Source organism: Thunnus thynnus, chromosome 12 (assembly GCF_963924715.1).
Source record: "Thunnus thynnus chromosome 12, fThuThy2.1, whole genome shotgun sequence".
Classification (NCBI taxonomy): domain Eukaryota; kingdom Metazoa; phylum Chordata; class Actinopteri; order Scombriformes; family Scombridae; genus Thunnus; species Thunnus thynnus.
Genome location: NC_089528.1, coordinates 31,003,263 through 31,029,034, shown reverse-complemented (window position 1 = coordinate 31,029,034; position 25,772 = coordinate 31,003,263). Strand labels below are relative to the sequence as shown.

Here is a 25,772-nt window from a genome sequence, read left to right as displayed (position 1 = left end):
TCAGTTAGTTTATAATTATTTTGCTATTTATTTATACATATTTTAATTATTAATCTTAATTTTATGTTTTCATATTTCTTTTAATGAAAAAATATTTGTTCGGTTCCACCCATATTATTCTTATTATTATTAGTGTTCATTATACACATGCACACACACATATAAAACACATATGTATGATAATTTATCTCTCTTTTTGTGATTGTGATTTCTTTTTCTTGGCTAATGTTTAAAAATAAACATCTTTTTTTTTTTAAGGAAATATGTGAAATCTGCTGTTGATGCAGTTAGTTTCAAACACACTGTTTAATTGTTTATTATTACATACATCATACATACTAGGGGTGTGCCTGAATACAAATACATTATTTGGCAAAGCACAAATAATGGGTTTTTTAATGAATATTTGTTTCATACAAATATTTTTAAAAATATTTGTTAGTTAGAGGTCTGTCTGCAAACAGGTGAAGAGTAAAGTTTTAGCTCAGTAATCAGCACACTCGTCTATGATCTGGGAGACTCCAGGTCGAGACCCAGTGTGGGGACCTTCTTAGTTTATTCATAAACACTTATTGTAACACGTTAATTTTCTAAAATTAAAATCGTAATAACAGCAAAAACAGGATTTGTAAGCCTCTTTCCACAACTGTGCAATCCAATGCAACCAAACAATGCTGTTTGGTTGCATTGGATTGCACAGTTGTTCCTAATAAACTGCTTGGTGAGTGAACATATGACGTATAAATGTTATATCAGTAATCATACCGTGCAAAAATAGCACATTTCATACACAAGGGCTATTCAAGGTGCTTTATATAATGCATTGAACTTTTATCTAAAAAAAAAAAGAACAAAACAGCATAAAACAGAGTGCAAAATGATGTACAGAATGTTAAGAACAGAGACATAAATAAAGGAGAAGTAAAGATATTAGATGGTTAATGAGGAATACTTGAGGTTCAAACAGAGTCCGTGCACGACATCAAAGTTTTGAATCTGGATTGAAAGAGTCTAATATATTCTAGAAGTTTGTTGCAGCTCTGTGCTGCACAATAACTAAATGCTGCTTCTTCATGTTTAGTTTGCAGCCCCAAACCTGAATAAACCACCAGAGAGAGAGAGAGATAGAGAGAGAGAGAGCTACATGTTATTATTTATTTATTTATTTATTTATTTATTTATTTATTATTATTATCAGTTTATCTTCACTACATCCTTTACCTGTTATGTCAGTTATGGGGTCTTTGTATTACTGCTACATGTTAGCAATGATAAAGTATTTTTAAAAAGAAAACATACAACATGCTGTCATAGACCATAGACCATGTACTGTATAATTACATTGTCATCCTAATGAAGAAATAGTTTCATGTATGTTAAATGTTAATCTGCAGAGTCACCAGATACTCCAGCTGTCAGATGAATGAAGTGGAGTAAAAGTTGTTTTGATCTTTTCCAAAATGGGAAACTAAAGTACCAGAATCTCTAAACTGTACATCATTTAAGGAAGTATACTTATCTACTGTCTACATGTGACATTTATGTGTTTTTGTTTGCAGAAATGAGTGTTGACATGATGGAAAATAAAGACTGTGCAGACTTTTGACATCCAGAGTTTGTCCAGAGGCAGCCTGAAGGTTGAGCAGCAGGTTTGATCCGGTCCACAGTGAGTGTGACCAGACTATAGATAGACGGAGTGATGCTGTGGAGCTTTAATCCACTGTTCTGCCTGTCAGCAGGTAAACAGACAGAGGTGGATTACTGCACTGCAGTGCATTAATCATCATTATTACACAAGAGATTACACACACACACACACACACACACACACACACACACACACACACACACACGCACACACACACACACACACACACACACACGTGACTGAAATGACAGCCTGTCATACAGCATGTGCAGGATGACATAACTTTATTTATATATCATGTAGGGACAAGCTGAGGAAAGCAGTGTGAAGTGCTGATGGGGGCTTTTCACATAGTATTTCATTTATATATTTCAAACTGTGAATTATTATTTTCAGTAATATTAATATTAATTAAAATCACTTCACATGTAAATAGACTGTATTATAGTTTGATTTTTTATATTTTTCTAATATATTTGTATGAACTGTGAAACAATATTTTTTACAACCTTGAATATTTCTATCTATTTATTTTGATAGATATTATATATATTGGCTACATATACATTATATTACACATATTATTATTATTATTATTATTATTATTATTATTATTAGTGGTATATAATTATCATCCTATAATGTATTATTATGTGTGTGTGTGTGTTTGTAATGTAACATGTAAGCACCAAAGACACAAAGCCTTCATTTATTATATAACAAACTTTATTCAGAAATCAGTAAACTCTGAATGAGATTACACAATCATTCACGATGATCCACAAATTATCATATAACTACTACATATTACTTATTACATATGTACCCCCACAACTCAAATTGAAAAACAAATATTAAAATGTTTCAAATATTTCAAAAAACCAGAAAACAGAAAAAAACATGTTCATGGTTTGTAAAATGTTGGTCAAAATCCTGAAAGTATGTAGAGGACATGGTGTGTGTGTGTGTGTGTGTGTGTGTGTGTGTGTGTGTGTGTGTGTGTGTGTGTGTGTGTGTGTGTGCGTGTGTGTGTGTGTGTGTGTGTGTTCAGACGTAAGCTCTGGCCGTATCTGGATCTGACTTGGCTGTAGCCGTGTAGACCTTCTGTGGCTGGTTTCCATAGTAGGCGCTGCAAAATAGGACAAAGATGAAGTCAGACTCAAACTGTAAGATTAAAGGACAGTTTCACAATTATTCAACCATATGAACAATGAAAGAGGTTTTTTCCATTTAGTGCAAAAATGCATTTAAAAGTTGATGTGAAGCTTTGACTCATTTGGACGCTGAAGCTTCATATTAGCTTAAGATAAACTTTTAAATACACTTTTGCACAGAAGGAGGACTGTGGATTTTGTCCTCCATCACTTCCATTGTAAGGTCATTATGAAGGGATCTTCTAATGGTCAGTATGAACAGGAGGAATGATTACAGCAAGAAAAACAGGTTTCACTGTTCATTTGGGCTACTTGTTTTAAGACACACTTGAATACTTGTGAACACATCCTTTAAGTGTTTATTAATTAACAGTATTTGTCAACAATTATAACTTATCATATGAAGGCATATTTTATAGAGAAAAACAACAGAGTGGGTCATAATGACAATTATAAACTGACAATGAAAATGTCAGTTATATATGTTATAAAACATTTATTAACTCATTATATACAGATTACAAATGCTAAATAGTGGGACTTTAAGTTACATGTTATCAAAATTGTAATTATTTCAATAAGTAACACTAATTTGATGAACTACTGCAGAATTTATTTTATTAACATATATATATCATAAGTATAAGAAAATGTCAAACCATCAGCAGATTGATGAATAATCCATAAAACTGTTGTTTCCTCTTAAAACATGTGAGCACCGAAACCACAACTAAAACTGAAGTTAAGCTGATGAAACTCTTTTTAATAAAATAGTAAAAACAGAGGATAAAAAGTTGAATTGTGCTCAGGTGAGGTTATTGTTCTTACCCTTTCTTTCCACCAGCTGACGCTCTCTTGCAGGCAGAACAAAGACAACTTCCACCCAACAAGGCCAGACAGGCTCCACCCCACCCCATGTAGAGGCCCACACCCAGCTCGAACCTGCAGACACACATGACAGCACATTTCAACACACTAACACACATGACAGCATGTTGCAACACGCTAACACACATCAGTGTAAAAAAAACACACTGTGCTGCAGGAGGGTAAAAAAACATATTTCACATATTTTTTAATGTTTAACAGTAGAAAATTAAAATTTTCAGGGTACAACTGCTGTAGTTATAATACTGTAAGACAAAAATAGGATAAAAATGACAAATAAGTAAATATATCATAAATAAAATCTTTAATCCTGAATGTAGAATAATAATTTTAATAATGTTTTTAAATGTATAAGATAAAAAAAGATATAATATGATCCAGACTAGAAATTACACGTCAAGATAATCAACAACAAATGATTGGATGGTTCATTACATTGAAAAAAAAAATGAAATGTGGATTTCTATCAAAAGAAAAAGAAAATCTGCCTCAGAATACAAATCTGTAAACCTTTAGTTTTTATTTGATCTTTCAGAACTTAATTTATTTATTTACTTATTTATTTTCCTCAGTCCTTGCTTAGTTCTGTTGTTTTTAAAGAAGAATATATGATTCAGATTTTACGGTGCTGTGCCTCTCATGCTTTTCATTTTCCTGCATTGGGTTTAATATATTGTTCTTGTTCTCTTTGTACATTATATACATTTTTTTTTTGCAAAACAAAGTTGTTTTAATTTGATGTTCTCAGTGTTTCTGTATAAAGACCAAACCAAACTTTTGGTTGACGTCTGATCAGGTCAACTCACTTTATGCCGCCGTAGAACGGGTTGTTGAAGTCTTCAACCACTCTGACGGCGTACCAGGAAACTGCTGTCATACAGCACAGACCTGCAGACACAAACGCAAACATGAAACAACGTCAGGTCAGTTCAAAACAGTTTTGAAATTCTCATTTTCAGAATAATTCATAATCAATTCATAATTTACGATGTGTGACATGTCGCACAACTCCACTCGACAACATGGTTTTTCTAATAAAAAGAAAATAATATATTGCATTTGTGTTTAAATTTGGAGTTATACAGATATAAACTGTTTCGGGCTAATTTTGTCAACCATCAAGTCTCGCATATTACTGCGAGATTAAACGTGAAGGGTTGAACGCGCCGCACCGAGAATTTTGGGAGCTAGTTGGTAGCAAACAGTAGTAAACATGCAATTTGCCTGAATGAACAGAAGAAGAAAGTCCTCAGGAGATTCTACACTGAGACGTGTTGCCTGCAGCTCTTTGAAGGGTGAGTTTAGCTGTTACAGATTTTCACAATGGCAGTATTAAAGTCTGTATCGGAGACCTGTCAGTGGTGCTGTGGTGGTTTCAGTATAGATTACAAAAGCACTTAAATTCAGGCTTGTGAGTTATTTTTTGGTATTTTGGTGGAATTAACCAGACAACCTCATGGCTCACCTCAGTTCATGGCTGCTGTATTGGATTGCATTAGATTGTATAGGTGTATCTAATAAAGTGACCAGAGTGTGCAGATGACTACTGTACTACTCCTCCAGTCTACTGTAGTCTGAAACTACTTGCAGAAAATTTTAATCTAAAGCTCTCAGAAGTGAAACACGCTGGTGTTTGAAGACAGCTGCTCTAAAAGTATCTGAAACTGAACATGAACTAATAACTCCCTCACCAGCGATGATGCTCAGGATTCCTCCGGTGACGGCGATCTTGGCCTTGGATTGTTCGGTGGCCGAGCCGATCCTGATGCACTTGAGTCCGAGCAGAGACACGATCATGGAGCCGAGGCCGGCCAGCAGAGAGACGATCATCAGAGCGCGAGCCGCCTGGATGTGACCTGCAGGGAGGGAAAGATATTCCAACATTTACACTGAGAAACATTAATAATAATCATCACAATCAGCTCCTCAGTGAGAACAACAAACAGAAGCTGTTCAGGCTTTAGAGGCAAATTTTACTGAGTCTCTGCTGCTCTGTTCATTAAAAACACCACTTTTAACATGTTTTTTCCTCTTCAGGGAGGCAAGATGGGACACAAAGCAACAAGGCTGATGGGAAATGCGGAAATATTTGGGAAAATCATCAGGCTTAAAAACAGGCTTCCAGGTACTAAACATGCTGCACACAGCATCTTTAAACATAAACTTGAAGATAACTTGAAGATATAAACAAAAACAGACGAACAGTAACAGAATACACATTTGTGTGATTTGGTGGCAGAGAATTAATGAACTGTATGGAAGAATATTAGTGCCAAAATCAGAGATTTCAAGAATTAAGGTGCAATATTTTGAAAAAAAAATCAACTACTATGAAAACAAACTTGTATTTTTTCAAGAAAAGTCACAATATTATGAAAATAGTGACTGTTTTTACACAATACAGTTCATTTATACAATTCATTAAGTAGCTACATCATTTTAAATTTAATCTTTACTACATATTCAAAGATATGATGATCTTCATGATTTTTTGTAGATTCATTTAGTGATGTCAGCAGTAGAAGCTTCATGTTTTAAATCACTGATATTACAAGTAGCCAACAATCATGAGATCGAAGGTCAGAAGCCACTGAAGGAACAAATATTTCTATGAACATAGATTGATGATCAATTGCGGACAGAAGAAGGAGAGACAGAATAGGCAGTGTTGTCATGGCAACAAAAAATATTGCTATTTAGACATTTAGGCAGATTGAATTGTTTTCTAGGTCTTTATTCTAATCCTGGTTTGGTAAAACAAACTGGAATCTAGACACAGCTTTAAGTCCAGTGTAGAGTCAGAGCATCAGACAGGTTGTTGATGAACACAGAAGAATTATTTAGAACTGAAGAGAAAGGTAAACGGAATAAAAATGTACTGTGACTGTAAATAAATCTCCACTTCATGTTGAGCATGTTGTAGAGCTTTTTCTCGGAAAACAGCTGCCTGCTGCGGCCCAAAAACGACGCTATGAGAGCGCTGAGAGTGAACCAAAACAGTAAAGTTGCAGCCGGACAGATAAACAATGAGCTGAAACTCACTATAAAGCTCCGTAAAGCCGAGAGGAGCTGCAGAGTCACTGATAATTCTCTGTAGGTTCATCACTACGAGCCACGACCAACACATTACACACTGACACACATACATTGTTATTATGAAAAAATATTGATTATAGCAGCGTTAAACTGTGGTCTTGTTGAAACACAATGTGATGTCTCATTTCCTTCAAGAAAATTGCTCATAACTGACAAGAATCATTGCCAACAGTATAAAATGAACCTTGTATCCGTAGAAGAAAAAGGAGGAGGAAGTGGAATTAATATTACGTGTGTGTTCTGCAGTACCCAGCTGAACAGGTGGAGTCATATATTAACAAAATGAACTCTAATCATCATAAAAACCAACCGCGCCTATTTATGGGCCATATAGAGTTTCAGGAGAGACAAACAGTGAGCTGGCAATAAAACAGGCCAAAGGGCTGAACAATGAACACATACAGTTCGACATTCACTATCACGAGTCAGGCTTCCATGACTACTGAAACATGATCAAGTATGATATGTAAGTTTTAAAGTCAAGCTCAAGCGCATCAAATAAAAGGTTCTCTATTCAAACAGAGGCCTTGGTTTCAAGACCCTAAAACTCCAGCGGTTTTATCTTTAAAAACTCATCCAAAAAATTCCAAAGGCACAAAATCTAGGAGTTTTTCATTTGACAGAATGGTGCAACCATAAAAAACATGGAGTCTTGGGTTTCAATATTTCACTGAATCAACAGAATGTAATGATGTTTTTTTGTTTTTTTTTAACTTTAAAGAGGCTTAATGGGTTTGAACAGCTTAAATTGCTGTTCAAACCCATTTAACTACTTAACAAAGCCATGAGAAAACAAATCAAACAACAAAAAAATGACTTTGAACTTTAATTATACATCTACATACATACTTTTACGTCAGCTTAAAGCAAAATAAACCAAACTAAAGTGAAGAAAAAGCAACATTACTGGTTCCTTCTGTTTGGTCTTAACATGTGTTTCCCTCCATTTTGCTCTCAGTGGAAGAGGAGCCTCAAAATGGCAGTCAAAAGATAATTGAACATGGCACATTGTGGGAAAAAGAAACAATCAAACAATTAAGTATAGTAACCCATAAAATGAACACCTTTATACACACTGTGTGTAATCTAGTAGTCATTATAACAAACAGTTTAAACAGTGACTGATCTTCAAGATGTTTTAGGCGGGAAACTTCTGGCTGTAAAATGCACCAACCTTTGGACGACTGAAATGGTGCCACATCATGCTGGCCTACTTTCTGTACAGTGAACCTGATATGCTTTTAATAAAACAACATAAAAACACTAAAATAAACTTTATTTGAGGGTTTTTCTTAAGATTTATTTGTTTCTGAGAAACAGTTGAGGATAAAATGGTTGGAGTTCACCAGATCCTGAACTTAGATTATGGATTATGGACTTCCCTGAGCAACTTTCTGACCTCATATACACAAGGAACTTGACAGTGACGTCTTCTTCTCTTCTCAGGTCACTTAATAAGTTTTAAATCTTATTTGTTTCACAAAAAAAAGACATCTTTTGTACTCTAACAGAGCGCCCATATGGAACCTATTTTAGAAAACATAAGGTAGATCTCGTCTTACCGGGGAGGGCCAGCATCGATTCAAAGTCACGACACTCGGCGATGCCGGCGCTATTCTCGGCGCAGGCTTGCCACAAGTTTTCAAACTGTCTCTGGGAGATGATGACGCTGCCAGACACGGTCGAAATCTTCCAGGAGTCATTAGCCAGCGCCGCTCCGGTGACCAGCCAGCTGACTATGCACATGATGAACCCGGTTGCTTCCACAGCCGTCGACATGATTGCAACGTTTCCAAGAAAAGACTTGAGATGAAACAACAGAGGAATCCAACTGCCTCAAACAGTCTAAAAACAACAAGGCCTTCAAGTTAAGCCTTCAAAATGTGGAACTGCCAAGAATAACAAGGTCACAAGGCCTGGTCCTCCGAGGTGAAGCCACAAGTGAATTCAGAGGCAGGTTGGGTTGTTGGAGGATCTGGTCCCACCTCTTCAGTTCTGTCTTGTCAATGTGACGTCTGTGGCTCCAACAGGAGGACTTTACACTCTGTCAGGGGCCATAAATTGCTGAAAGCCGCTCCCTGTAGTTTCCCCCCCACCTCACTCCCACTCAGTATTAATCATGATGTTGACGATGATGGTGAGTCTTCACCAACGCCTCAAATAACCCTTCAATCCCTCCATAGGTCTTCCTGTAGACAATATAGCAGAGGACAGCAGTGACGTCACATCATTGGCCAGGTTTCTCACAGTATTTGTTGGGGATATTTTACCTGGTGTAGTGGAAACTTAGGCCTATGTTGTTGTTTTTTTTATTAATTTCTTTTAATTCACTTAAGAATAAAAGCGATTTATAACACTGTTAAGGATTGTATCTGATTGGGAATAAATGGAATCAGCACATCATTTGTGTTTGTGAAGAAAAAATCTGTTATAGGCTGAAGTTGCGGAAGAAGTTAGAATTCACACATTAAACTTTAATTTCTGGTTTATTAGATATCATTTCAGCACCGTGCACTGTTCAAATAGTATGTCGCAATGCAACCATAGTTTTACTGCCTCTCCTCATGTGGGGACAGTATTGGATGTTATGTAACAATGATTAGGATTTACAGGAGCCTTGTGTTTGTTTTGTTATCTACAGTAGATTTGTGAAAAATTCTATAAAAGTTTCGATGTAAACTATGAAAGTCAAAACTTTCAATAGGAGGACAAATATTTTCGCTGCATGGCTGGATTTGGCCCACAGGCCACTGTTTGCCTACCACTGCTGTATATGTAACAGGTTTCCTAATGGAAGCTACAGAAAACAAACATCAAGTGTTTGAATAAATACAAAGTCAAAATACTAAACTGCAATCACAACAGGAAAAGGCCAAAAGGTCTGTAGAACATTTAAATGCATTAGGAGCATCCTCTAGTGTCTAATGTTTGGATTGGTTACCAGGCTGTTGCTAAGGTGCTGCTAACAGTGTAGCTATATGTGTTTTATATTGTTGGCAGGAGGTTGTAGGTGTTTGTAATGTTCCTACAGTGGTACAAGGTGTTAAGGTGCCACAATTATTCTAGCTGGTTTTAAAGGTGTTTGAAGTAGTCAGCAGGGTATTACTAAGTGGTTGGTAGGGTACAGGAGGTAGTTGCTATGGTGATTCTAGGTAGTTGCAAGTAAGTAGTGTATGGTTGCTAGTGAGTATTCTGTAAATGTGACAAAAATTGCATTTGATGTGCATTTGTTTTTAGAAAAAAGTGTTTTGAATAATTTGACAATGAGCTGCATGTTTGTGGGATAAAACTGTGGGACAAAAACATGTCAAGAAGAAGAACAATATTTAATATTCGAGATGTAGTATGATATTCAATCTGAAGCTGGAATATGTTTATAAAACACTTAGACTTGTAATCTATTTTGAAAAGAGTATGTTCACATAAAAAAGCAAGTATGGAAAACACAGACATTCTGTTGACTATATTCCATAATTTTATAAAAATACAAATTCTGTACAAAGAAATACATTTCCATTAAAAGATTATATCTCTATCTCTACATTAAAGATCAAATGAAAATGAAACAGAATGAACCAGCAGCAATTATTGCTTTGAAACTGAGATAAACATTTATTGCAGTGCAGTTTCTCTCACACCTGCTCAGCATCTGTTTCTTTATTCTGTTGCTCCACATTGTGTGTTGAAGGGAACTGAAACCCCAACAATGTTAGAGTTGATTTTACTACACTGGACTGCAAACTGAAGTTCACCCACCATATATTTCCTCTAATGGACCAGTTATCTGTTATGATCACTGAGAAAATGGGAAGTCTGGCTGTGATGTTTTTACAGCAGGAAGTAAAGGGATAATAAACATTTTTAAGTCCAAATAAGGAACTCCAGGTCCAGCCATCATTACACTGACACAATAACTTCCCCTAACAACATACAAGACCAATGATGACATCATTTATCCACTATTTTGAAGTTCACAATAACTTCAATTGTATTCACTCAAAATACTGTTAAATTGACTTTCTGTTAACATGGTTTGATCATTTCAAAGCTAAAAACTTATAGCAGAACTTGCTCTGGACGTTTAAAACATATAGAATTTAAATTACTGCATTGAGTGAAAGGGATAAAAACAAAGATTTCAGAGTTGTTACAGATGTTTTGGCAGTGACAGACAGATGTGTCATGTGTGTGTACTGGTTTCAGGGTGATATAAAGACACAGAGAGGCGGATGGTTAGATGGCAGGTTGTGTAAGCTGCTCAGTTTTATAGCTTTATGGTTGGAGACAGTTAATGTTTGATCATCATGAGAGTCCAAAGTCTGATATTCCATACTTTCTTTTCTCTCCAGAGTGAAGCAGACACACAGATTAACATACATTACTTAATTTTCTAATTTCAGTATTAAAAGAGAAGTATCACTCCTCCTTTTTCTAAACAGTAGCTCTTCTTTTTCTTACTGTTATAGAGCAACTACCACTGATGAGTCTTTCTGATTACATGCTGTTGCTGTATAATTGTTCTATATTATACACTGTTGTTAATTAGAAGGTTTAAGGATGGGAACAATCACGTCATCTGTCAACTCACGAAGGTTTTATGATAACTGAGTCGGTCGTATGAGGTTTTAAAATAGTGTGCATTGACAAAATTACATTAAATGCATTTAATTTGGGTTTAATTACATTGAATGATGGACTCTGGCTGATGTGAGGTGTTGTTTGTTTGGTTTTCAGGCACTTACATTTACTCAAAATTTTGAGATACTTTAACCACCACACACTGAAATAACAGTAAAGTCATTTCAGTGTGTGGTGGTTAATACTGATTTTCACCTAAGATGTTCCTGCAACCAACCAGCACCTGACTGAAAATACTGGCTGTGTTTAGAGAGGTCTGTTCACTGAGCTACTTGTACTTTACTTGAGTATTTCCATGTGATGCTACTTTCTACATTTCAGAGGGAAATATTGTACTTTCTACTCCACTACATTTATTTGACAGCTTTAGTTACTTTTCAGATGAAGAGTTGACACAATGGATAATATAACAAGCTTTTAAAATACAACACATTGTTAAAGATGAAACCAGTGGTTTCCAACTTTTTTGGCTTTTGACGTCTTACAAAAAGCAGTGTGTAGTCGGGGTCACATTTCACATGTCTATGAGTTGTTAACAGCTCCACCAAATAGTGATTTTTCCCTCTAAACTTCTCACATGCTTTCATTTCAATAAATGTTCAAATGATCCAATATTTCGGCAAAAATCAAAGATTAGAGAAAAAGTCCAAAAACTGGAAACAGATTTGTGTATCAGAACTTTGTTTTTTCTTCTTTCCTCTCCCATTAATCATCTCACCACCCCTCAGATTTATCTGCTGACCCTTTGGAGGGGCCCGACCCCTAGGTTGGGAACCACTGGACTAAACTAGCTAACTGTATATAAAGTAGTGTAAACTAGCTCCACCTCCAGCAGCTACAACAGTAACATGCTGCTCTAACACTGATGCTTCACTATTAATAATCTAATGATGTCATATATAATAATATATCAGTCAGAGGGACCAAACCACTACTTTTACTGCAATACTTTAACTACATCAAGCTCATAATACTTATGTACTTTTACTGCAATACTTTAACTACATCAAGCTCATAATACTTATGTACTTTTATTGCAATACTTTAACTACATCAAGCTCATAATACTTATGTGCTTTTACTGCAATACTTTAACTACATCAAGCTCATAATACTTATGTACTTTTACTGCAATACTTTAACTACATCAAGCTCATAATACTTATGTACTTTTACTGCAATATTTTAACTAAATCAAGCTCATAATAGTTATGTACTTTTACTGTAGTAGGATTTTTCATGCAGGACTTTTACTTGTAATGGAGTATTTTTACATTGCTGTATTGGTACTTTTACTGAAGTAAAGGATCTGAATACTTCTTCAACCGCTGCACTTCTGTATAATGAAGTGCTGCCAAGTCAGATATATCGTAGCTCTCAGATTAATCCCAGTTTCCCTGTCAAAATTGGAGGTTGACATGAATGTTATTTACAAATATATTTAAAATAGCATTTACCTAATTGACCAAACATCATCTCAATTCTTGCATTAGTGGCAAAATATTTTATAGATTTTTTTAAATTAGAGGGATTAACCAATATATTGTATCGGAATAAATGAGGCATTTTTGTTCAAAATCTGTGTATAACTAGTGTGAAGTGGGACACAGTGGTGGAGGAGGAGGCCTTTGTGTCGTTTTATCATAACATCCTGAGACTCTGCGTCCAACTAAAACATCAACAAACGACTAAACATAAGCTGAGTTTAAAAGTAAATTTAATAGAGGCACATGCCAGAGCTCCTGCAGGCTATGAAGATTCAGATGCACATACCAGCAGCTCTATAGGCCCATATACTCTGTTCATATTTCATAAGGTGTGTTATGAGTTAAACCTGTATATTAACAGTGACAGATGACACCCTGAGGGAGCTGACAACAAGTCAGACCGGCTCTGCAGCCCAAATTCCAGCTGCAGCATCCGGACACACCAGCTTTTCTCTTCAGAGGCTTGCAGAGACGCTCACGTAGCTCCCATTTCTAAGAAGTGAAACTGCTTTTGCTTAGACAAACAGCTCAGAGGTTGAACTAAAATCAGGTTTATATTCACCTCTTGGATGTGAAGGATGTGAATGCAAACGACTCCAGAAATGTGCGCGGTGTGAAAAATGGTGTAAAATCATATATTTTATGCTGGATCAGTTTATCTGCAGGTCACTGATGGGATTTGGACATGATCGACCTGACTTGACCAGATTTATTCCTCCTTGGTTCTGGAGATGAACAGTCTGGTCATGAGACTGAGACAAACTGGGAGTCTGCTGCTGCTGCTGATGATGATGGTCCTGCTGGACTTGACAAACTGTGAGTTTTAAACTGATACGACACAAACACAGTGGAATCTCTTTCATTTTCTATTTTCATTCATCTATTCAGCCTTCTAGTGTAAAACTCTGCACATCCATCATTCTGCACAATGAAGCTCAAACATCAACTGTAGCAGTGGAGGAAGAAACACTGAGATCCTTTAATCAAGTAAAAGTAGCAATGCAGCAACATAAAAATCCTCCATTACAAGTAAAAATGCATTTACACCTGCCTGCATTACCTATCTGGTTGTTAAATTTGGAGGACTTGATTACAAGTAGATAAGTATTAAGTTCTTAATACTGAATAAGTACTAAATTTAAAGTATTAAAAGTACTTATTTTGCAGAAAGTCAGCAGCTATATGACTATAGCTGCTGATATATTAAATCAGTCTGTTAAAGGAAAGAAGAAAAAGCAAAGTTCTCCCTCACAATGTTTAATTATTTTTTCAGATTTTTCTCTAAACTTTGCATTTTTGTGAAATATTGTAACGTTTTACCTCTTTTGGCCTCAATAATTATTCATTTGATAGAACTGCGAACAACTCAAACATCTGTAACATGACAAAGAGCCACAACTACACACAGTGGTTACACACCAACTGATGGTTTAATCTTTAAGATATATATATTTTTTGTATTTTATAAGCTTATCATATATAATTTAATGTAAATGTTTATCCTAAAAAATAACTAAAGCAACTTAGTTACGTTCCACCACTGAACTGTAGAAACAAGAACAAAAAAACCCATTTTTGAGCGGAGTCTGGTGTTGTGTCTCGTGCTTCCAGTCACTGCAGACTTTGTTCTGTATAAAACAAAAAACACAATCTTTCTCTAACATCAACCAAATAAACACAATCATAATAAAGTGCAAGATCTGATATTTTGGTGGAAAACAAAATTTAAAACGTTATCACTGAACATTTCACTCGTACGTTCAGTATCAACATTTTTTGCAACTTGCCAGATAATTAACAATATTTTCTCATCATTTTGACAGGTTTGCACTGAAATATTAAGTTGAAACGTTACACAAAACATTACAGAATATTATTAATTAAAATAAATAAAACATAAGTCATATTTAAAGAATACTACTCTCTTTTGTATCAAGCTAAGTAACTTCTTTCCCTGAGAGCTGATGTTGATTGTACTTGGTCTTATCTTACACAACAACGTCAAGGTGTTCAAATGTTAGTCTCCAGTACAGCAGTAGATGGAAAAAATACCTCAGGAACACATCTTTTCATAAAACCAGAGAAATATTGAGCACAAGCTATTAAAAGCTAATGAAAACAGAAGCTAACACAGACATTGAGCAGGACCTCTGTTCTCTCTGTCAGCTGATGTCTGAGCCTTGTTTGTCTGAACCTCATTGTGTCAAAAGATGTTTGGATGCTGCCGGCGCCCAGCAGAGTTTCCATGGAGTCTGTTGACATGAGACACACACTGAAGTGGCGCCCCCTGCAGTCTCACTGCAACTCAACAGTCCTCTACTCCGTCCGGTTCCAGGGGTGAGTTAGAAATAAACAAAACATCACATCACTGCTGATCATTTTCCAAATCATCCATCAGCTTTAAGTTTCTTTACTTTCTTCCTGCTGTCAGAGACACTAAAGCACCAAATGTGGAAAACAAATTCTTCCTGTTTGTTTGCTACAATGTGAGCCGCATGCATACAAAAATAAAGACAATAATATCACATTATAAACATGGATGACATGGCCATGCAGCATCAGGTTACAATGAATTCCTTCCAGTCTTATAAGCATGCGGAACAAAAACAAACAAAAACATCATTATACTACAACACCCTTATACTACATTGTCAGGTACTATTTAAAACATGCAAAACATAATATAAGATATGCAAAACAAACATGCAACGTAGAAGCACAGACATAAAAAGCATGCACAGTGTATAAAATACATAAATCAGTCTGACACAATGAAAGCAAGACCACAATAAGACACGCATGCAGGTACATGAGGGCAAGAGAGCGACAGGTGACGGCAGACAGCAAGGGAAGTTCAGCACAGACAGACTGAGGACAGTAAGGTGCAACTGAGTTTCAGTGCTGACAGAGTTGAGAACTAATTAACCATTTCTTTAAAAATGAGCTCTAAATGAACTGTATGTGTCCGGTTCTTTAATAGCTGCTGAGATGTTTGTTTTCACGGGGCTGTGAGGTGTCGACACTGAATGATGACGACAGGGGATAAACGCAGAGAAATAAGATGTTAAAAAAAAAAAAAGTCTAATCTGAGTGTTCTGACAGCAGTCGGACAGCCAGAGATCAGATATGAATCAGATCTATAGGATCACATGTACGAGATCTGATATGAAAAAATCAGATTTGGTTTGTTCACACTTCTGTGAAAAAATCTGGTCTGAGTCACCAAAAATCAGATTTGTGCCACTTCAGCATGTAATGTGAACGCAGCCTTAGTCTGTAAAAATATCTTAGTTTTGACTCATGTTCCTGAATTAAATCCAATTTTTATTTAGTTTACTCACAAGTCCACAGGAAGCAGGGAGAATTTATTGGAGGTTACATGAAGCCTGATCCGTTACCGACTTGTTGTATTCCTAAACTGTAACACACACGTTATTATAGTAGCTACATCTTATACACAGTCAAAGACTTGTTTCAATCAAAACTTATTTGCAGATTCCTCTACATATATGTGTCCCTGAATTCCAGCATCCAAGAACAATAATATATCCTCTTCAAAATATACTTGAACTGTACATAAACTGTTGCGTGAACTTAAATAATGTTACAATATATGTAGCATTTGATTACAACAGAAACAATTGACCAGATATCTACATGTGCCTGAGTGTGAACCAGTGGAGAGACAAAGAGTAAGGAAGTCAGGAAGTGTAGAGAGACGGACTAACACGTGGCTGGTTTTGTTTCCTTTGTTTTTTTAATGGAATTTGTTAGAAATTGATAAATAATATCATTAATATCATCAATTGAAAAATGCCAGTGTCTTTGAATGCACCACCAAGAAGAATTATACCCACTAAAAATCACTGGGTAAAAATTTTATCCAGTTTGGGTCAATATAGCACCAACACAGTACAGTACAGAGTTAATGTTGTTTTGACCCAGTTTTAGTGATATTTTTTATTTAACTAAAGTTTGTTATAATCTACAGTTTGTTATTGATGGTTACTAACTTGTGTATCTTTTAAATGTCATACACACATCATTTTGTACAAGAAACAATAAATTTGTGACAGTTTTTAGATAAAGCTTGGTGTGTGTAACTGGGTCACAATAACTTTTTTTTTGCATCTGGGTAAAGTTAATTGAATGTTGTGTTGGTGATATATTATATATAACTGGGTTAAAATTTGACCTACTCAAGTGTTCATGTTTGATTCAACTTGATGATTATTCTGGAGGCTGTTTTCTGCTGCTGCTGTTGAACTGTGTTGGCTTTTATACGGAGAGGTGTTTTTCACCCTCATTGACAAAGACTCAAGACAACTTTATTGTCATCTCTTCCACACACAAGTACAAAAGGCCGACGGTGCTGCATTCAAGTAGTTTAGACAAGGTTTAAACAAAGACAACGTAAAAGTGCCAAAGGCAAAACAAAACAGTGCAAGGATGTGAAATGCAAACATTGCAGATATTTGGCTGTAGGCTGTCGTTGTGGTAAAGTGGATGTGTGCATTTAAAGGACGGGTTCACAGTTTTTCGAGATGATCTTAAAACAACAATCAGGTGTTTATATGTACAGTGAAAGAAGTTTTTCCTTTCAAATGTGCTTTCAATGTAAGTGATGGAGGCCAAAATCCACAGTGTGTCCACACAGTCATTTAAAAGTCTCTGTGAAGCTTATATGAGGCTTCATCAGTCTGAGTTAGTCATATCAAGTGGATATCTGACACATTTACAATCTTTTTAGCATCAAATTCCCTCTTTGTGTTTCCTCAGACAGTGTTTCCCTGTTGAGCTGCAGGTGGAAGTATAGTAACAAAAAGAGGAACTTTGGCACTAAAAAGACTGTAACGTTGAAAGATATCTACTTGATTTGACTCATTTGGAGTCATATTTGCTTCAGATAAACTTTTAAATAATTTTTTTTTGCACAGAAGGAGGACTGTGGATTTTGTCCTCCATCACTTCCATTGTAAGGTCATTATGAAGGGATCTTCTAATGGTCAGTATGAACAGGAGGAATGATTACAGCAAGAAAAACAGGTTTCACTGTTCATTTGGGCTCCTGACTGTTGTTTTAAGACAGACTTGAATAAATATGAACCCGTCCTATAAGTTAGTTAAAGAAAGTTAAAGATATAAATGGGTTTGATGAAATATTAGAAACATCTATCAGTATAAAGAAATACAATTCGACAGCAGCAAAAACTACAGCCTCCAAAACCACCATGAAGTTGAATGAACGCCTTTAGAAAACAACTTTAACAAAAGACAGTTACACATACAGTTAAATATATCATTAAATATATGAACACATTATTACATTTTACTCAAATATATTGTTTGGATTATTAAAATACTTTTCAAAGCTCAAAATTTGAGCTCTATTCCAGTAACAAACTGACAACTGAATGTACAATATGCTGTATGTATGTGTTGTAGGGCTGCAACCAACAATTATTTTCACTCACAATTAATCTGCTGTAAATTTTCTGCATTAATTGTTTGTTTTAACAGAAAAATTAAACCAACAGTCCAAAATCCCCAAATATTCAGTTTACTGTCATAGACGACGAAGAAAACCAGTAAATATTCACATTTCAGAAGCAGGAATCAGTGAATCTGTAGTGTAGCATATATAAACTGTAATAATAATAATAATAATAAGAAGAAGAAGAAGAAATTTTATTTATACAGTGGAGGTGACACAGACTTAAAAGGAGAAAACAAATACAATAAAAGAAAATAAAGCATTAGTTAAAATCAGCTTTAAAAACTTTTTGAGAGAATATTAAGTTTACTCAGATACAGTTTGACAGTGAAATATGTGAAATATGTGAAATATGCCAATTAAAATACATCCAACCTAATGAAACAGAAATTAGTGACATGCCCGTAATGCTTATAATCAGCAGGTTTGTTGTGGCAGCTGTCAATCAGAGGAGACTTACTGACATTCCTGTGGTTGTTCTGAAGTCTCTTACTGCCTGTTAATCAACAGTGTGTAGAGTTCAACTGAAGGCTCATATTTGTATCTTTAACCTCTTGAAGAGTTGATTTTTATTCCTTAAAGCAGCTATAATAATATGTTTGGAACCTTTGAGAAATGCATTCAAATTTAAAGTAAAGTTCTTTGGGTTTGAACTAAACCTGCCCCAAGATGTTTGATCTGTGTTGTTTATTACATCGACAGTAATAAATGTCACCTAACAGGTATAGGCTCCACCCGTCAGAGGACTGAAATGATGAGTCATTTTCACTGATGTGCAGTAAACAGACGTCCAGCTGCGTGTGGAGTTTTGAGTCATTATTGAGGCCAAACTGTCTTGTATCAATAGGATTATACAAGCTGTAAACATGTTGCCTAAACTAATGAAACAAATCAAAGTGTGAGAGGTCAACTGATGTTTGCAAGATTGTTTATGTTTATTATTTTAGGTATTTCCTTCTGTTAACTGTTCTATATTGGTTATCAGGGTCCCCACACTTTGTTTTTGAGTATCATTCCATTCATTTTATTTAAGAGGTTAATTTGAAATTGCATACATATTCATTGTTATGCAGGTAATCTTTATAATCCAATATGTACTGATCTAACATGTTTTTCCCAGGATACAGTGTTCATGATATAGTATTTAATGCAATATTGATGTTTGTGGATGTGCTGTATGGCAAGTTTTGAAGCAAGAGTAGAAGAAGAACAACTTCTTATGTTGTTGTTGTACATTGCAGTAGTTTGTAGAAAGCTAGCTGTATTTAGCAGTAGAGAAAATGTGCTGGTGGACTGTAAACGAACATATACTGCTTTGTTGTGGTTGTAAAGTGCGGAAGTAAAGACGCTGCAAGTTTATTTTTAATATTAAAAAAAATATAAAAAAAGATTTTGAATGAACACAAACATACAGATAAAAGCAGCTCTGTATCTGGGGTCACCTTACATAATCAGTAACCCTCTTTCAGGCGTTAAGAAGGAATTGATGCTGTTTGAATGTAATATGATAATAAGTTGACACGTATGATAGAGTTTCCTTCATGACATCACACATGGTTTTAACTTATATAAATTAATAAAATGATGTGAGCTGTAGAAATTGGTCTTTATACTGAACTCTGACCTTAAAGCTACATTAACTGAGATTTTAGACATTGTCTGATCATCAAATCTATACGGGGTATGATGTGGTGTCTCTGAACTGGACTATCACACCCAGCATTACTGTGCTACCTGCAGCCTTTCTGTTGTTATTTCAGCCTGTGTTGTCAAAGTACGAGTAAAAGTAAGTGAAAGTTCATTATAGTCACTTTAAATCTCAGTTAAGAGATTTGTGCAGCAGGTTTACTTTAAACTTTGGATACAGTGACCTCTACTGCATTTAAGTGGTTACTGCAGGACACGCCTGAGATTTTAATAAATATATTTTTCTTTAATATATGCATATTTGCTGCATAAATAATAGCTAGAAAATCTATGCCAAAAAAAGCAACATAATCAATGCTCAGGACACACACCTGCAACACAAACGGATGCTGGTGAGATCATTTCTGCCTCCACATGAACCTCTCTGTGTGTCCGTGTGTCCTTCAGGGAGTTCGAGCTGATGTTCCTGAACGGCAGCTGGGTGGACGCTCCTGACTGCCAGCAGATCCGCCACACTCACTGTGACCTGACCTTTGACCTGGGATCTGACTCTGACTACAACCTCCAAGTCAGAGCGCAGTGCGGCTCGTTGCTGTCGCCCTGGACTCGACTCAGCCGACCCTTCAACCGCAGAGACAGTAAGACACAAACTACCGATGATGACGTGCAGCAGGTTTTCAAACCAGCTGGTTTCATGTACAATAAAATATTAAAGAAGTACTCAGATCCTTAAATAATACATTAAAAACATTATAGTTTTTTAAATGTTTTGAGATGAGATTGTACAGTGAGGCCGCGAGAAGCTTTAACCTATAAACAGCGGTGGAAGAAGTATTCAGATCCTTTATTTAAGTAAAAGTACATAAGTATTATGAGCTTGATGTAGTTAAAGTATTGCAGTAAAAGTACATAAGTATTATGAGCTTGATGTAGTTAAAGTATTGCAGTAAAAGTACATAAGTATTATGAGCTTGATGTAGTTAAAGTATTGCAGTAAAAGTACATAAGTATTATGAGCTTGATGTAGTTAAAGTATTGCATTAAAAGTAGATAAGTATTATGAGCTTGATGTAGTTAAAGTATTGCAGTAAAAGTACATAAGTATTATGAGCTTGATGTAGTTAAAGTATTGCAGTAAAAGTAGTGGTTTGGTTCCTCTGACTGATATATTATTATATATGACATCATTAGATTATTAATAGTGAAGCATCAGTGTTAGAGCAGCATGTTACTGTTGTAGCTGCTGGAGGTGGAGCTAGTTTACACTACTTTATATACAGTTAGCTAGTTTAGTCCAGTGGTTCCCAACCTAGGGGTCGGGCCCCTCCAAAGGGTCAGCAGATAAATCTGAGGGGTCATGAGATGATTAATGGGAGAGGAAAGAAGAAAAAACAAAGTTCTGATACACAAATCTGTTTTCAGTTTTTGGACTTTTTCTCTAATCTTTGATTTTTGCTGAAATATTGGATCATTTGAACATTTATTGAAATGAAAGCATGTGAGAAGTTTAGAGGGAAAAATATTTTCACACAAAGTATACAAGTAGGGAGTTACAGAAAAGTTTTAAAACATTTTTTTTAAATTGTTGATGTAGAGGAGACATCTGGCTCTGTGTTCTTCCTCTTTCTGAGCAGTATTTGTAAAAATAAATGAATCTTGTGCCGGCAGCGGTCCTGTCGATGCCTGAGATGACGGTGACGGCGGTAGGCGACGCTCTTCAGGTGTCTTTCAAGAAGCTGCCTCTCACAGCCACCATCAACGTGACGGTGTGGAAGAGAGGCGACGAGCTGCAGGTCAGAGTTCAACTTTTACTTTCTTCAGACATTTTATTTCCTCTATTACTGTGTCTGTCTTCCTTCACATCCTTCCTTTGTTAACTTCTTTCTTCTGTTCTGTTAATCTTTATTTGCTTTTCCTCTTATTTTTTTATTTCATTCTTCCCTTTGTTCCTTGTTTTTTCTGTTTCTTCACTTTTTTTTTTCTTGTGCTTCCTCCCATCTTCCTTTTCGTGTATTCTCCTCTTTTTTCTTAATCTTTAACCCTTTCTTTATGTCCTTTTCCTCTTCATCCATGTCCCTTCTCTCCTTTTATTTCTCCTTTTACTATCTGCCATCCCTTCTTTCTAGTCTTCTTCTCATCTTCCAACTTTCTTTACTGTTTATTTCCTTTCTTTTCTTATACCCTTTTATTTTTTCCTCTTTCCATTTTGGCTTGCATGACCTGTTTTTATTCATAACCCACAATCACATGAAACTTTTTCAGTTGTAGATATTTAGAAGAATATATTTCTTTTTTCTTTTTGTCATGTTGTTGTTGCGATGTTGTTGAATGCCCCCCCGCCCCTTCTCCTCCCTCTGTATCAGGCTGATGTCTACATGATGCCAGCTGAGCAGACCCCGCTGCATGTCGCCGCCCTGCAGGAGGGAGCAGAGTACTGCGTCAGAGCTCAGACCGTCCTGGACACTCAGCTCCACAGCAGCAGCACCGACACTCACTGTGTGTCTATCACAGGTACAGTGCGCACACACACACACGCACACACACACATACACACACACTCCAAAGTCCTCACTTTCCATATTCAGACTTCTCCATAAATGTCCCCTTTTTCTTTATTCATACTTTCTAAAAATGTTCTTACTTCACTAAACTGTCGTACATTTACAAAATGTTCCCACTTTACTAAATTTCAAAACTTTTCCACAATTCCCCCACAAGATATCCTCACTTTTTAAAATGTTTTTGGGAGCATTTCAAGCCTTAATTAGAGAGCTGATACTAGAGACATGACAGGAAATGAGGAACAGATGTTGCTGTTCATGACCAAAACATCTTCACTTTAAAAAAATGCCTTCATTTTGCAAAATAACGTCACACTCCAAAATGTCCTAACTTTACAAAATCTTCCAAGAATTTCCTCACATTCCATGTTCTTACTTTCCTAAATGTTTCTAAAATTTTAAAAAAGTTTCCAAAATGTCCCCAGTTTGCTTAAGTGTCCTCACGTCCAATATTCCCACTTTGAAAAATGTTGTCACTTTGTAGTGAGGATCACTAACCTGTTCTCATTTTCATAAATGTCTCCTGATTTCAGAAATCGTAACCCTAAAATAAAACTTGAGGACTGGCTCTACTGTCAGACACACAGAGTTTATTTCTAAAACATCCTTTATCCTTTTTGTTAGAAAAAAATTAAGACATGGTGCTTTAGTTGCTTTAATGTGTTTAAACTGATTAAACACAGTGCGGTTGTTTATCACACTGAACAAATAAACCATATCATGCTGCACTGCACCACTCAGATTTAACATTAAATCTCTCTGCAGGTCCAGATGCTTCGTGGAAGCAGACGACCACTGTGACCGTCACTGTCATCGTCATGGCCGGTCTGCTGTTGGCTGTGTTCTGGTCCATCATTCACTGCTGTCCAGATTTCTGCCAAACATATTTCCATAAAGAGCCACTGCCTCTCTCACTGGTCAGTCCCACACCCTATAAATACATAAACACAAAATAAATCTAGTAGAGTAGAAATAAACTTACTTAACGGTTTAATGCAAACATGTCCCCAAGTAAAGGAAAGAAAAATTACTGAAAAGCTTCTTAAACCTGGACGAAAGTTTGAATTTATTTTATACATGTTTTATGTTGTGGATCTTTAATATCATTTAATACAGATGATTTAATATTCTGTTTTATTGTTTCTCCATATTTTTAGTGATAAAAATATCATATGGAAAAATGTCATTTTACCAAAGATCTATCAGAACCTGAGATCCTAAATCTAAAATACCATGCCTTACTAAATGTACTTTTGTATATTTTAGGAATTTTAAACAGTAATACAGACACATATACACACGGTACATATTTCACTCAACAGGACAACACCAGTTTAACTCAACTGCACAATTTTGAAAATGTAACGATCATAACAGTGTGTGTGATGAATCTTTCAGTTATGATGTGAAATAGAAAATCCATCATCCACAGTTGAATCAGGTCTTCTGTTTCCTCTGCAGCGACCTGATTGGGACATTCAGATCCTGATGAACGTTCAGGAGGCGGAGCTTTGTGAGCAGATCCATGTGGTGCCGGAACATCTGGAAGACCAAAGTACTGAACTGAACATGATGGATTTTGTGGAGTAAAAGTTTCTCTCGTGGAGGTTTTGGAGTTTGTGCCACATTCAAATCTGAAGCAAAAGGAGAAAATGAAACAACAGCAAGACGCAGTGAGACAACGGAGCTGCTTAGTTTGAGGGTCAAACTATGCAGTAAGCAGTCTTACGGTGGTCTGATGGTGACCTGCAGACCAGAGTTTGTGGCGTAGCTGCTTATAAAGATGAACGTAGTGAGGTGTGACGTCCCCCGTTGAGTTTGAGCGGTTTGAGCAGAGAAGGGTGGTAGATAACTACGTTTAACCCTAAGCAAGCTGTCAATAAAGAGAACAGCACTCACATGAAGCCATCCACCATTACTGTTATTGTCGTTGTGTTTCTTCTTCTTCCTCTTCCAATGAAACGCTGTGCTGCTGTCACCATCTGTTCTGTCAGCAATATGACAGCATTTCTACAAAGCTCCATTTTCCCCATACACACTCAGCGTTTTCACATTTACACACTCTGAAAACTGTTTTGGAAAAGCTCCGTTTTAGTCTGGACAGAGGAACAAAACAGAGAGAAGAAGATGTGTTTATGAATCTAGCCAGCTTAGTGTGAACATGGTGTCCTTCTCTGGCACTTCCAAAGGGCAAGGGCAAACAGGCAAAAACATCTAAATCAGCAAAATTAAATCAGTAGCAAAGAATTTCCATAGAAATATATCTGAAGATATTTCATAAGCACTGAAAAATTTGTCAAATTATTTTTTCTATTATAACAGATTTATTGTACATAGATGAAAGGCTCAGCAGCAGTGTTACTTTAAACATTGTTATATATTTCACAGTTAGATATTCAGTTGCTAATAAAATGCAAATAATTGCAGACTTTCTTTGCCTCCACAGTCTGGGAGTGTAAGAGGTTAAGTGCAGTAATTAATATGCAGGTAAACCCACATAATTTGTGACTCCATTGTAAATCCAGAGTGAGTGATTGGACAGGGTTGTACTAGCTGATTGCTAATGTCTTTAGCTTTAGGTTGCTAAATGGCAACATGTGGCTTCAAACGCAGCACCAACACTAAGTAAATTGAATTATAGCTCGTCAAAGTTGAGACAATTTACATTGTATGATGCTTTAAAATGGAATATTACTTCTTGGTGGGAGAATTTGGTCATATATTATATTAGTGGAGCCTTGTAACATAATAGTTTCCCATTTCCATACATGACCAACAGGTTTAGAAATTCCATAGTTTAACTCTCCACCTCATTCAGATTACAGCCAGTGTTCTGCTGCCATCCTGTGGACAAAGTTTGAACTGTGAGAACTTGTTATGTGTTCAAACAGATGGAGCACAGTAATTACAACCTCCACAACTAGTGACACTCATTAAGAGATCCCATCGTTCACGATTTCTAACACAATGCAACCATTTCAATCAATGTGGTGAATATAAATTAAGATTTTTTTATCAGGTGATTTTTGAACATTATTGAAAATTTGTTAAAGGGAAATTTCACCACTTTTTATGTGGATGTCCAATCAGTGTTGATGGTAAATGTACTCAATTGAAGCATTAAATTCCTGCATGCTATGTTGACGCAGAAAGCACTTT

General features: G+C 35.9%; 2 protein-coding genes across 2 annotated transcripts; one reads left to right on the top strand and one right to left on the bottom strand.

Annotated features, from left to right (window-relative positions):
• Positions 1-2,603: 2,603 nt before the first annotated feature.
• cldn15la (claudin 15-like a) lies at positions 2,604-8,814 on the bottom strand. Its single transcript, XM_067606868.1, has 5 exons — positions 8,349-8,814; positions 5,382-5,546; positions 4,497-4,578; positions 3,631-3,744; positions 2,604-2,777 (listed from the first exon to the last, which is right to left on the bottom strand). Exons 1-5 carry the CDS (start codon positions 8,563-8,565, stop codon positions 2,696-2,698), a joined length of 660 nt encoding a protein of 219 aa, XP_067462969.1. The 5' UTR covers positions 8,566-8,814; the 3' UTR covers positions 2,604-2,695.
• A 4,432-nt stretch (positions 8,815-13,246) lies between these two features.
• On the top strand, positions 13,247-25,768 carry crfb16 (cytokine receptor family member B16). The gene is made up of 7 exons (XM_067606867.1): positions 13,247-13,727; positions 15,122-15,248; positions 20,500-20,690; positions 21,721-21,845; positions 22,416-22,563; positions 23,379-23,530; positions 24,075-25,768. Exons 1-7 carry the CDS (start codon positions 13,643-13,645, stop codon positions 24,201-24,203), a joined length of 957 nt encoding a protein of 318 aa, XP_067462968.1. The 5' UTR covers positions 13,247-13,642; the 3' UTR covers positions 24,204-25,768.
• Positions 25,769-25,772: the final 4 nt, after the last annotated feature.